Genomic DNA, 13382 nt, shown 5'->3' with positions numbered 1-13382 from the left:
AAAAGTCAGAAAAATGTCTAAAAAAAGTCAGAAAAATCTGAAAGAAATTCTTAAAAATCTTGGAAAAAAGAAAGTCAGAAAAATATCTTTAAAAAGTCAGAAAATAATTCTGAAAATGTTCGAAAAAAATCTCCTAAAAAATGTTCTGAAAAAAGTCAGAAAAATGTTTTGAAAAATCTCTGAAAGAAATTCTTAAAAATCTTGGAAAAAAAGTCTGAAAAATCTCCAAAAAAGTGAAAAAAGAAAGTCAGAAAAATAATTCTGAAAATGTTTGAAAAAATGTCCTAAAAAGGTATATAAAAGAAAAACTCTGAAAAAATTCTGAAAATGTCCAAAAAATAATAAAAAAAAATCTTTGAAAATAAATCAGAAAAATTTCCAAAAATGTCCGAAAAGGTAAAAAAAAAAAGAAAGTCACAAAAATGTCTGAATAGTATTCTGAAAATGTTTGAAAAAATGTCCAAAAAAGGTAAAAAAAAAAAAAAGATTTCTGAAAAATGTCCAAAAAAAAGTAAAACAAAAGTCTGAAAAGATTTACACAGTATTAATGTAACACACAAAAAAGAGTCTAATATCTAGCGTTAGCCTCTTAGCTCTTTCTAATGTGTGCTCCTGTTCTCTGATTGAACTTCCGGTCCACACCGGGCCAGGAGCACGAGCAGGACCAAGAGCACTACAAGAGCGGAATGAAGGAGGAGCAGCGGAACCTGGACCAGCGGAGCTACAAGGTCCCCCGTAGACCAGCAGCAGGCTCGTCCTCTGATCCCACCGATGTTCAGGTCAGTGGTCATGACTTCATGGCTTCAAGTCGTTCATTTTGGAGACACTGACCGGAAACAACGCAGCTGTTCCTGACTGTTGTTGCTCTAAACAGTCAATTGTTGAACCTTTTCACCGTATTCCGGTGTTTGGGTTTATCAAGTGACGAGACAGGAAGAGAAGACGTAGCTGTCCTCGTGAAGGCCTCTTTGTTTCATATCAGTGCTGAAGTGGGCCGGAGGCCTGAGGCCTGGACTACCAAGCGGGGTTTGGGGTTAGCGAGCTAACTTCCGGGTTAACCCTTCAGGGGTTTCAGTACTGGTGTCATGCGCTGTGTCGAGGCTTCGGAGCGCGTGCGGAGTAATTTAGGAAGTTTTTCGTGAAGCGCGAGGCTCGTATCGTTTTAGACCAATGGCGTCACTGAAGATTCCGTCCATATAGAACTACCGGACATGTGTTTTAAACAGACATGTAACTGCCCACATTCGGTAACCATGGCGCCGTAGAGACAGGGCGACATGCCAGGAGCTCCATACATGTTAAGGTTATTTTAGTGTTTTTTTTAAAGATTAATTTTTATTATTAGGCCAGTTTTATGTTATTTTGTTAAGTTTTGCTAGTTTTATGTCTCGTGATAGTTTCAGGCTCTATAGTATCAGTTAAGTAAAGCAACTTCAAAGAATGGACGACGGCGACAATAACAACAACAATAACAAAGCCCCCAGGATCAGTTACAACAGAGAGACTCTTCTGAACATCAGAGAGAGGAGCATTCACCACAGCCGGGACCTCCTCACTCCGGATCTAACTCTCTTTCCTGAACTGAGGAGGACAGACAGGCGAGCCGGGGTCCGACCGAAGTCCGGGTCCCAACAGAGAAGGAGAGGCCGGCGAGCCGGGGTCCTGGTTCGACTGAGACGGCGCGCTCATCGCCCCCCACTCCCCACTATGTTACTGGCAAATGTGCAGTCGCTCGACAACAAACTGTGCGAGCTGCGGGCGCGGATATGTTTCCAGCCGGACATCAGAAACTGTAACATTATCTGCCTCACGGAGACCTGGCTATCAGCTGAGGTACCGGACCACGCCATCGAGCCCCCGGGTTTCACCGTCCATCGGACGGACAGAGACCAGGAGCTCTCCGGGAAAACAAGGGGCGGAGGGGTATGTCTGATGGTTAACCGGACTTGGTGTGTCCAACAGAACATCAGGACCATCGGCACCTTCTGCTCCCCTGACTTGGAGTACCTCATGCTGCAGTGTCGGCCTTTTTGGCTCCCAAGGGAGTTTACATCGGTTACCATCGCCGGTGTTTATATCCCCCCCCAGGCCGACACGGACAGAGCGCTCCGGGAGTTACACAGGGCAGTTAACGTGCAGGAGACCGCGCACCCGAGGACCGCACTCATTGTTGCGGGGGACTTCAACCGGGCCAATCTGAAGAACATTTCCCCAAAACTGTACCAACACATTCACTTCAACACACGGGGGGACAACACACTGGACCACTGCTACACACCCTTCCGCAACGGCTATAAAGCCCTCCCCCGCCCACCTTTCGGCAAATCGGATCACTCCTCCATCCTCCTTCTCCCCGCCTATAGGCAGAGACTGAAACGTGAAGCCCCCGCCTACAGGACCGTTCACTGTTGGTCAGACCAATCAGACGCCATCCTTCAGGATTGTTTTGATCACGTGGACTGGGAGATGTTCAGGACTGCAAACGACAGCATCAGTGGCTTCACAGACACAGTCACCAGCTTCATCAGGACATGCACGGAGGAAGTAGTCCCCACAAAAACCATAAAGACAAAGACAAATCAAAAGCCCTGGATAAACTGTGATGTCCGTGCAGCCCTCAATGCACGGAACACAGCCTTCACCTCAGGCTCACCAGACGACTACAAACATTCACGTTACTCTTTAAGGACAGTAATCAAACAGGCAAAGAGAGACTACAGACAACGGGTGGAGTCCAAACTCACTTCCAACAACCCAAGGCACTTGTGGCAAGGACTCCAAACCATGACAGACTTTAAAGGACCCAGACAACAGATCACAGACACAGCACCCAACCTCCCAGACAAACTCAACCATTTTTATGCCAGGTTTGACTCCTCTGTCAGACCCTGTGTCATGTCCTGCCCCACCCCCACCCCCACCCCTGCAGACAATCAGAACCCCCCCTTACAACCACTACCATCCAACACTGACAACCCCCTTCCCTCTACCCCCACCTCAGCTGAAAACCTGGATTGCCCACCACCTCCACACCCCTCCCCCATGACTGTTGCAGAACAGGACCGTCCCCTCTCCATCACAGAGGCTGATGTTCGCCGGACCCTCCTGCGTATCAACCCACGCAAAGCGGCCGGCCCAGACGGCATTCCTGGACGCGTCCTGAAGTCCTGCGCACACCAGTTGGCGGGGGTTTTCACAACAATTTTCAACCTGTCACTATCTCTCCGGACTGTCCCCACCTGCTTCAAATCCACCACCATCATCCCCATCCCCAAACAACAAAAAGTAACCAGGTTAAACGACTGGCGCCCCATAACCCTCACCCCCGTAGCCCTCACCCCCATAATCAGCAAGTGTTTTGAGAAACTGGTTAAATCCCTAATCTGCCCCATGCTTCCCCCCACACTCGACCCCCTACAATTTGCATACCGCCCAAACAGAGGCACAGAGGACGCCATCGCCCATGTACTACACACCGCCCTCTCCCACCTGGAAGGAAGGGACACCTATGTGAGGATGCTGTTCGTGGATTACAGCTCAGCGTTCAACACCATAGTGCCCTCCAGGCTCGTCAGTAAGCTCAAGGATCTGGGCCTGAACACACCACTGTGTGACTGGATCCTGGACTTTCTGACGGGACGCCCCCAGGTGGTGAGAATCAACAACCTCACCTCGACTTCACTGACTCGAAGCACAGGAGCGCCTCAGGGCTGTGTTCTCAGCCCCCTCCTGTACTCCCTCTACACCCACGACTGTGTGGCAACAAGAGCTTCAAACACCATCGTGAAGTTTGCGGACGACACAGCAGTTGTGGGGTTGATCTCCCATGGCGACGAGATGGCTTACAGGGAGGAGGTGACTACCCTGGAACAGCGGTGTCAGAACAACCACCTCTCCCTGAACATCTCAAAGACCAAGGAGGTCATCGTGGATTACAGGAGGGGGGGTTGCACCATCAACGGCACAGCGGTGGAGAGGGTGGACACCTTTAAATACCTGGGTGTCAACATCCATAAGGACTTGACATGGGCCACCCACACCACCGCTGTAGTCAGGAAGACCCAGCAGAGACTGTACGCTCTGAGGCGACTCAAGACTTTCAGACTGAAACCGCAAATCCTCAGGGACTTCTACCGGGGCACCATAGAGAGCCTCCTGACAGGCTGCTTCACCACCTGGTTCGGCAGCTGCACCAACGTGGACCGTAAGGCGCTGGAAAGGGTGGTGCGCTCGGCCCAACACATCACCGGGTGCGAGCTGCCCAGCCTGCAGGAGCTTTACACCCAGCGGTGCCTCAGGAAGTCCCTGAGGGTCATTAAGGACACGACACACCCCCACAACAGCCTGTTCTCCCTCCTGCCCTCTGGTAGAAGATACAGGACCCCCAGGACTCTCACCAGCAGACTGAGGAACAGTTTTTTCCCCCAGGCCATCAGACTTTTAAATCTATAATTAATTTGACACATTCTTACACAAAAATATTTCTTATACTGTATATACTGTATATATTGTTAATACATATGTTCTTAATATGCCCTTGTATAAAGTATTTCCTTTTATGATTGTAATGTAAATGTAATATAATTTATTATTTAATGGAGCTTCCTAGCGAAAAGTATTTCACACGTTTGTACCTGTACAACTGGCGTGACAATAAACATCTTGAATCTTGAATCTTGAATTTGACATAAGTCCAAAATAATTTAAATGAAGAAGCGGTCTGAAAAATAAAACAGGCCGGTCGGTCCGACTTCCACGTTTGTCAAAGTCAAACTAGTGTCGTGTCGCTCGTAGAGCTGCAGCCTACTGAGTAGTTAGAAGCTTCATTCATAACGTTGATGTTCAAATTATTATTAATACCAAAACATGGCGTTCAGTCCACCTTCTCTTCTCTCTCTCAAACACATTCACAGCTCCTCGTCTCCGTCATCGTCTCAGTCTGAAGTCCAAAAGTCAAAATGTATTGAAGAAACATAGATGTAATTATTATTTCTATCATTGTTGTAGCGGCTGGGTCGGAGACACTTTGTTTGTTTCATATTTACACCGTCAGCTGGCTGTCTGAAGAACGGCAGAACGGACAGCCAGCGGACCACATAGTCACTGAATTTGACAAAAAGTGTATTATTGGATCAGAATCACAGCGGAGTGGAGGCATTTCAACTTTTGTATAATGTAAGTTTATATTTAAGTTGTCTTGGCAACAATTCTCACAATATTAGGCTATGTAATATGCTCTTAATGAATTTATTTGGCATATTTCCTAACGGATGTTTTGGCCCATTTAATATGGGACGACTACACGGGATGGCGGCTAAAGCCGGTGTTATCGACGTTATCGAGCTTCAAACTATCGGGTCCAGCGGTAAACAAGAGAGAGGAATAAAAAGTGGATACTCCTTACCTGTGAAGAGATCATAAAGTCAGAATATGTGTCCATTCCTCCATTATTTATATTCCTTTAGTCTGTAAAGGTCCACCGATCAAAAGAATCAAAACGGTTTGTCATAAAAATTCCTCCAAGTTGTAAATCTTGTCCTGTGAAGTCCACTAATAAATCCAGGTGTCCCCACCTTTCTCTGTTTAGTTTTCACCTCTTTTCTGTTTGGGCGGGCGGCTCGTTGCTGACGGGGAGCTGGGTTTTAACAGGATAAAGAGAGATGGTGCGTCGGCTAGATCAAATGAACCTTTCAGAAATAATGTTATATTATATTCAACAGCTTCATAGTGGTTTCAATAATCAGTCTGATAGGATTTCTCATCTTTGAGGAGTTTTGTGTGAAAGGAATTGAAGGGCCGTCCCAAATAGACGCCGGTTGAGTTCAGTGATTGAAGCAGATAAAAACCCGGCTATTAATCACAGTTTTACGGTATATATACAACACATACATATAGAGATGCACCGATACCACTTTTTTTCAGCCCGAGTACAAGAACTTACATTTGGGTACTCGCCCATACCGAGTACCGATACGAGTACTCCTCTGTGCCAAAAGACCCTCGTTAACAGCCAGCTGATAATGATAAATAATCGTGATCATCATTTTGGCCGTAATCGTTACACCCCTAATATAATACCCCTTATATGTTTATTGATTGTATGTTTATTGATTATATGTGGATTTATTGTATGTTTATTGATTAAATGTGTATTGATTATATGTTTATTGACTATATGTTGATTGTCTTGTGAAAAAAGGGCAATCAAAGTGTCAACAATAGTCTTTCTGTATTGTTATTTTACAGGTGTTGAAGGAGTGCTCCATCCCGCTGACACGTGTCAGGATCAGCAGTGCGATGTTGGCTGCGATGGACGCCGTTGGACGCTCAGCAGCTGATCCAAAAGGCCAAAAGGTCATCTGCAGGTTCATTTTCTTTGTTAGTTAAGGCCTTATATATATTAAAGAGTCCTCTTCTTCCTGAAATACTCTAAATTAATATGAATTAGTATGCCGTACGTTAGCATGCTGTACGTTAACATGCGGGACAATTGATAATTGTGATAATTAATAAATGTCAAGGGGACGTCTGTGGTGACCAATCAAACGTCTACAGAGGGACACGGCCCTCAGTTGGTTGTCACAGGTGGTAGTATATTAGTCAGACTGGAACATTGTGGGTTATGTTCCACTGACATGTTTTAATGTTCTTTATGGTTCTAGATAGGTCGCTCCACCATGGCATCTCACTGACTCTCTCGCTCTCTCTGTCTGTATGTCTGTTGCTATAGAAACGGAGAGGAAGAAAGGGACTGATTCATCAGAGAGTTCACACTGGAGAGAAACCCTACAGCTGTGATGAATGTGGAGCAGCTTTCATTGAGTCGCGTTCCCTTAAAGTCCATCAACGCAGTCACACTGGAGAGAAACCCTACAGCTGTGATGAATGTGGAGCAGCTTTCATTGAGTCACGTTCTCTTAAAGTCCACCAACGCATTCACACTGGAGAGAAACCGTACTGGTGTGACCAATGTGGTAAAACCTTTTCTCGGCATAGTTCCCTTAAAATCCACCAACGCAGTCACACTGGAGAGAAACCCTACAGCTGTGATGAATGTGGAGCAGCTTTCACAACATCAGGTCACCTGAAAGACCACCAACGCATTCACACTGGAGAGAAACCGTACTGGTGTGACCAATGTGGTAAAACCTTTTCTCGGCATAGTTCCCTTAAAATCCACCAACGCAGTCACACTGGAGAGAAACCCTACAGCTGTGATGAATGTGGAGCAGCGTTCACTACATCAGAACAACTGAAAAGACATAAACGCATTCACACTGGAGAGAAACACTACAGCTGTGATGAATGTGGAGCAGCTTTCACTGAGTCAGGTTACCTGAAAAGACATCAACGCATTCACACTGGAGAGAAACCCTACAGCTGTGATGAATGTGGAGCAGCGTTCACTACATCGGGTAACCTGAAATCACATCAACGCATTCACACTGGAGAGAAACGCTACAGCTGTGATGAATGTGGAGCAGCTTTCACTACATCAGGTCACCTGAAAGAACACCAACGCATTCACACTGGAGAGAAACTGTACTGGTGTGACCAATGTGGTAAAACCTTTTCTCGGCATAGTTCCCTTAAAATACACCAACGCATTCACACTGGAGAGAAACCCTACAGCTGTGATGAATGTGGAGCAGCGTTCACTACATCGGGTAACCTGAAATCACATCAACGCATTCACACTGGAGAGAAACCCTACAGCTGTGATGAATGTGGAGCAGCTTTCACTACATCGGGTAACCTGAAATCACATCAACGCATTCACACTGGAGAGAAACCCTACAGCTGTGATGAATGTGGAGCAGCTTTCACTACATCAGGTCACCTGAAAGAACACCAACGCATTCACACTGGAGAGAAACTGTACTGGTGTGACCAATGTGGTAAAACCTTTTCTCGGCATAGTTCCCTTAAAATCCACCAACGCATTCACACTGGAGAGAAACCCTACAGCTGTGATGAATGTGGAGCAGCTTTCACAGCATCAGATCACCTGAAACTCCACCAACGCATTCACACTGGAGAGAAACCGTACTGGTGTGACCAATGTGGTAAAACCTTTTCTCGGGATAGTTCTCTTAAAGTCCACCAACGCATTCACACTGGAGAGAAACCGTACCGGTGTGACCAATGTGGTAAAACTTTTTCTCAGAGTGCTAACCTTAAATCCCACCAGCGCATTCACACTGCATCGTTGTGAACATGTTTCAGATGCCAGCAAGCTGTTTCCTCCTGCCTGCTCTCCATACCCTGATAGCTGTGTTGTTGTATTCTGAGCTTCTCTCCACATTGAAGGCTGACCAACAGTAACTTCATGTTCTAAACAACATGTGTGTTTTCGTGGCTACGACTACATACTTGGACCACCAGCAACTTCCCAGTGGGACTCCGTTATGAGGCTGAACTGTCAGAACATCTGGAAGAGTCTTCCAGTCACAGGGAGGGAGAACCAGCCACAAACCTTTAACAAATCCAAGGTAAATTTTGGTTTATTTCAACCTGACGTATTTCCCATAAATGTTACCGTTATGACTCTGTGGGTCACGCTAACTTTTCCCCCAGCACCTCTGTTATAGAGGTTCAGGGAAACAAGGATTGGTGCAGAACATTGATATCAAGGACAGCTGCTCGAGCCTCCTACAACTTTCCAAATTAACTGACTCGGTCAGATAAAGTGACAACAAGTTAGCGGGACCAATAGAGTCACAATGGACACATTTATGGGAAATACATCAGGTAGAAATAAAGTGGAAGTTTCCTTTGACATATCTGCTGGTACACCCTAATGACAGGACATTCACCTCCGACACCAGAAACCATCTTTGAACAGAGACAAGCATTGCCAGAAATTAATTTTAACATAGAGGTAATGACGAAACATTTAGAAAATCTATTTTGACCATCATAGTGTGAAATAAAGTATTACTGCTGATCGTTATCGGTCGATTTTCAGTAAAAATATGCGATCGTGAGATCGGCATTAATGCTTTCTAGTCGCAGACTCCTGATAACTCTGTGAACAACAAATCTGTGTTGAAATGTGCAGGACGAGAGCTAGTTAACGGGAGATGCCATTGAGATACATTATGATGCGTTCAGGCTCTATTCAGTAAAAATTAGTAAAAATGTGCACTGGCAGGGAGCTGTCAGAAGAAAATTTAATTTTAATAATTTATAATTGAATTACTTAATTTTTGTTACCTTATCCTTGGTTCATTATATTTTACAGTGTGATGTTTGTGTTGTGAAAGAAAGACTAAGGCGTCTTGCCTAAAAAATGAGAGTTAAAGAACAGAATTTTCACTTTAAGGGTGTTCAAGCTGTTAGAAGAGATTTGACATGAGAATAGAAGGTTTTACCTTAATTTTTACCTTTGTGTGTTTTTTGCTTTTTGTTATCTTATTCATGTAATCCCATATACCAAGCATGTAATCAGCTTTGTGTTCTTATTGCTATAAAGAGGAATGTTTGAAGGCAGGTTCGTGTGCATAGACAAACATGTTGCTGTATGTGTGGACATCGTGTGCCATGGAAAGTTTAAGTTGCGTGGTAACCTTAAATCCCACCAACGCATTCACACTGCATCGTTGTGAACATGTTTCAGAGCCTAGCTAGCTGTCTCCTCCTGCCTCCTCCCCATGCCCTGATAGCTGTGTTGTTGTATTCTGAGCTTCTCTCCACATTGAAGTCTGACCAACAGTAACTTCATGTTCTAAACAACATGTGTGTTTTCATGGCTACGACTACATACTGGCCTTTATACCTGTTATATATTTAATTATTTACCATGCATTAATCTGCTGAGTATTTTCTGGATGAATTGTTTGGTAAAGACCAGAAACTGTTGACTGTAGTCGACCCCCTGGGCCTGTGCCCCGTAGACCCGTTCAATAATCCATCCACGAGTCGACAGCTGGAGAAAGATCAAGGAGGACATTCACATCCAACACCAGAGACCATCTTTGAACGGAGACAGGGGTTACCATCTCCCCCTCCCGAATACAACCACTGTCCCGTCAACGAATGTCCTCAGCCATAGATGTGGTCAAAAGAATGATTTTCCCTGAAATAATGAGTTTCGAATGATTTATTCCAGATGTGTTCCCATTATTGTTTTTATCTGCTTCATACATATTCTCTTGTTCTTATTGTTTCATTGTTCAACATTATATTTTCCTCCTTTGTGTAGTTTTCATTGAATAATCTTTATTTTACATTTATATTCACTGTTATTATTTTCTATGACTGAATGCGGTTTTGAATCTGTTGATGTTCTCATTAAATTAGTCGACACAATGAGATGCTTTGACTCCTCATTTGAAACTGTTTCCATCAATCAGTATTTGTTGAGCTGTTGTAATCGGCGTTGTCAGCATTAACATTGTTTTAGGACTAAGTCGTGAGCTAATTGGACTCATTATCATTAATGATCTTACAGCAGTCAGATAATAAATGACCTCAGTAGTTAAAGCCCACACAGCAGCTGTGACTGACATTTTAAAATGTTCCTAAAAGCAGAAGTGAATTAATCAACTTTAATAAATCTAAATATTTGTTGTGTGTGTTTAAAAGTGTTTCATTTCTGTTTGTGTTGCTGTGAACTATACGGCTAACTGGCAGGCTAAGAGTTCCTGTAACACTGACCTGACGGGAAAGCAATGATTTTATCTCTGATGTCGTATTATTTGACTTTATCAACCACTATCAGTCCAAAGATTAAAGTTTACAGAAAATCAATTACATATATATACTTTAGTTGTCCGGGTTATGACAAATTGGTCACAATGTAATAAATATATATATATATATATATATAAATTGGTCATAATATATCATTGGGTGAACTGTCATCTGTAAAGTAACTAGTGATGTTACGTGGTGTGCCGAGGCTTCGGAGCGCGTTTCGAGTAATCCAGGAAGTTTCCTGCGATGCGCGTATCGGGGCTTGTATCGTTTTAGACCAATGACGTCATTGATGACATCCGAAGCCTCGCTGCCCGGCCGTACCGCTGACTGGTTCAGGAAGTGGTTCAGACCTTCACTGGTTCAACCAATGCCGCTTTCCAGAAGTGACACAGAACACTAATATTACCCCTCCTGCAATTATTATATTATATTACACTACAATACACTACAATACAATTATTGACCAAAGGATTGGTTTACACACATAAGATGCATTACTCACAAAACAATTACAGTTTATTATACATGTATCTTATAAACTCATAATATACTTACTAAATAGACATTTTATTATATATGATATATATACGTATATATAAATTGATTACATGGTAATAGATTTTTTTTCATTGTCACAGTCATTCCCAACAGCCTTTACTGGCGCGAGATACATTATATCACAGATCTGTGGTCCCAGTAGACCACAACCAGCACTGCTCCCAGTAGACAACAACCAGCACTGCTCCCAGTAGAGCACCTACACTTACACACCAAAAACTGACAAACTGACAATAACCTGATATTTTCAGGTGGATTTTCATTTAATTCTCACTGTGCAATATCATTTTCCACTCGTGCAATTTTGTTAATAGTCTGTTTATTGTCAATACTGTATATAATGCTCCTATTTTTATACTTCCTATCTTTATACTTGGTTCATATTTTGTTACACTTTGTTTAGCTCTTTTTTTTTACTGTGTTAGCTAATGCATCTTGTTTTTTTGCACTATCCCCTTTGCTGCTGTACACTGCAAAGGTCCCCACTGCTGGACTAATAAAGGAATATCTTATCTTATCTTATCTTATCACATGGTTAAGATCATATCATGCTGTGAGTGACAGCCGACACGCTGTGAGTGACAGCCGACACGCTGTGAGTGACAGCCGACAACGCCGACAACGCGGAAGCTGTTGCTGTTCTATTTGCCCAATATCGTGACTCGGTGACTTAATATCGTGACTCGGTGACTTAATATCGTAATTCACACACACTTGAACCGCTTGCGGCACAGCAAAATGCCGAGGAAACCTGCAACCATCCCCGATGAGGAGATGGAAGAGATTAAAAAATCGCTCGACTTCATGTCAGCCGAGCTCGCAACGGTCGCCGTTCAACAAAAGAGGATAATGGAGCTGATGGGAGAAGTCCAATCACTTAAAAAGCAAAACATGGAAAAAGACATAAAGATTACACTCCTGGAGAATCGAGTGTCTGATCTCGAACAATACTCACGGATGAACGATCTAATCATCAGCGGCCTGAAGACGAGGCATCAGTCCTATGCCAGGGTGGCAGCGGCCTCCGTGGAAACCGCTGCCCGGCGCGGGGTCGATGTTTCCGAGGCCGAAAAAGAGTCACTGGAACAACAAGTAGTGGGCTTCTTGGAGAGTAAAAACATTCTTGTTGACAGCGATGACATCGAAGCCTGTCACACTCTGCCCAGCAAAAACAAAGATGCGCCACCAGCAATATTAATCCGCTTCACCAACAGGAAGAAAAAGTATGCGCTCCTCAGGCAAGGAAGGAAACTAAAGGGGTCTAATGTGTACATCAATGAACACCTCACCAAGAAGAACGCACGCATATTAAGAAAACAAAACAAGATCCAGGCGACTTGGACTACGAATTGCAAAGTATTCATTAAGTTGAATGGATCGACGCCAGAGGCAGCAAAAGTTCTCTATATAAGAGACAGCAATGAACTGGACAAATTTGGTGAATAAATGACCTGCTGCTGGGACTATCATGGAGGTAGGATTATTCCATGCAGGTTACTATCTCTACTGCATTCTAACATCTTGGAGATAACCACACAGACAATGACTAACAAACGCTCTCATTCCATATTATTTTCTGTGATTCATTTCAAACCACTAAATGTAAGAACATATTTAAAATTATGATTTTCAGCATGTTAACATCTCCTACAAAGGGCCTTATTATGGCTCATTTGAATATCTGCAGTGTCAGAAATAAGGTACATGAACTGAACAATCTCACTCAGAATAACACCATCCACATCTTGGCTGTGTCTGAGACCCACTTGGATGTAACTATCCAGAATGCTGAGGTATCTATTGATGGCTATAACATCTTCAGGAGGGACAGAAATATACATGGAGGTGGAGTAGCGATATATATAAAAAACAATTTTCCTGCAACACTGTGTGCTGAGCTCATGCCAAATAACTTAGAATCCTTATGGGTTAGAGTACATCTTCCTCACCTAAAACCAATCTTGATAGGCTGTTGCTACAGGCCTCCAGGAACTGATACTCATTATCTGAATGACTTATGTGAACTAATAGACAGAGCTGCAGATGTGAACGGTGAAATTTTCATATTAGGGGACATGAATATTGACTGGCTTGCAAGTCAATGCCCGATGAAAAAGAAGATG

At 43.7% G+C, this 13382-nt stretch overlaps 1 protein-coding gene across 1 annotated transcript in view; it reads left to right on the top strand.

The window, feature by feature from the left end:
- LOC141761348 (uncharacterized) overlaps positions 1-13382 on the top strand; it is an 87440-nt gene that overhangs the window by 66109 nt on the left and 7949 nt on the right. The window contains exons 15-17 of the mRNA XM_074624684.1: positions 651-779; positions 6247-6354; positions 6731-8087. Of these exons, the coding sequence (XP_074480785.1) occupies positions 651-779; positions 6247-6354; positions 6731-8087 (1594 nt within the window). The remainder of the gene's footprint in view (positions 1-650; positions 780-6246; positions 6355-6730; positions 8088-13382) is intronic.

Source organism: Sebastes fasciatus, chromosome 22 (assembly GCF_043250625.1).
Source record: "Sebastes fasciatus isolate fSebFas1 chromosome 22, fSebFas1.pri, whole genome shotgun sequence".
NCBI lineage: Eukaryota > Metazoa > Chordata > Actinopteri > Perciformes > Sebastidae > Sebastes > Sebastes fasciatus.
Note: the sequence above shows the minus strand (reverse complement) of the source record. Positions and strands in the feature narration are given on the sequence as shown.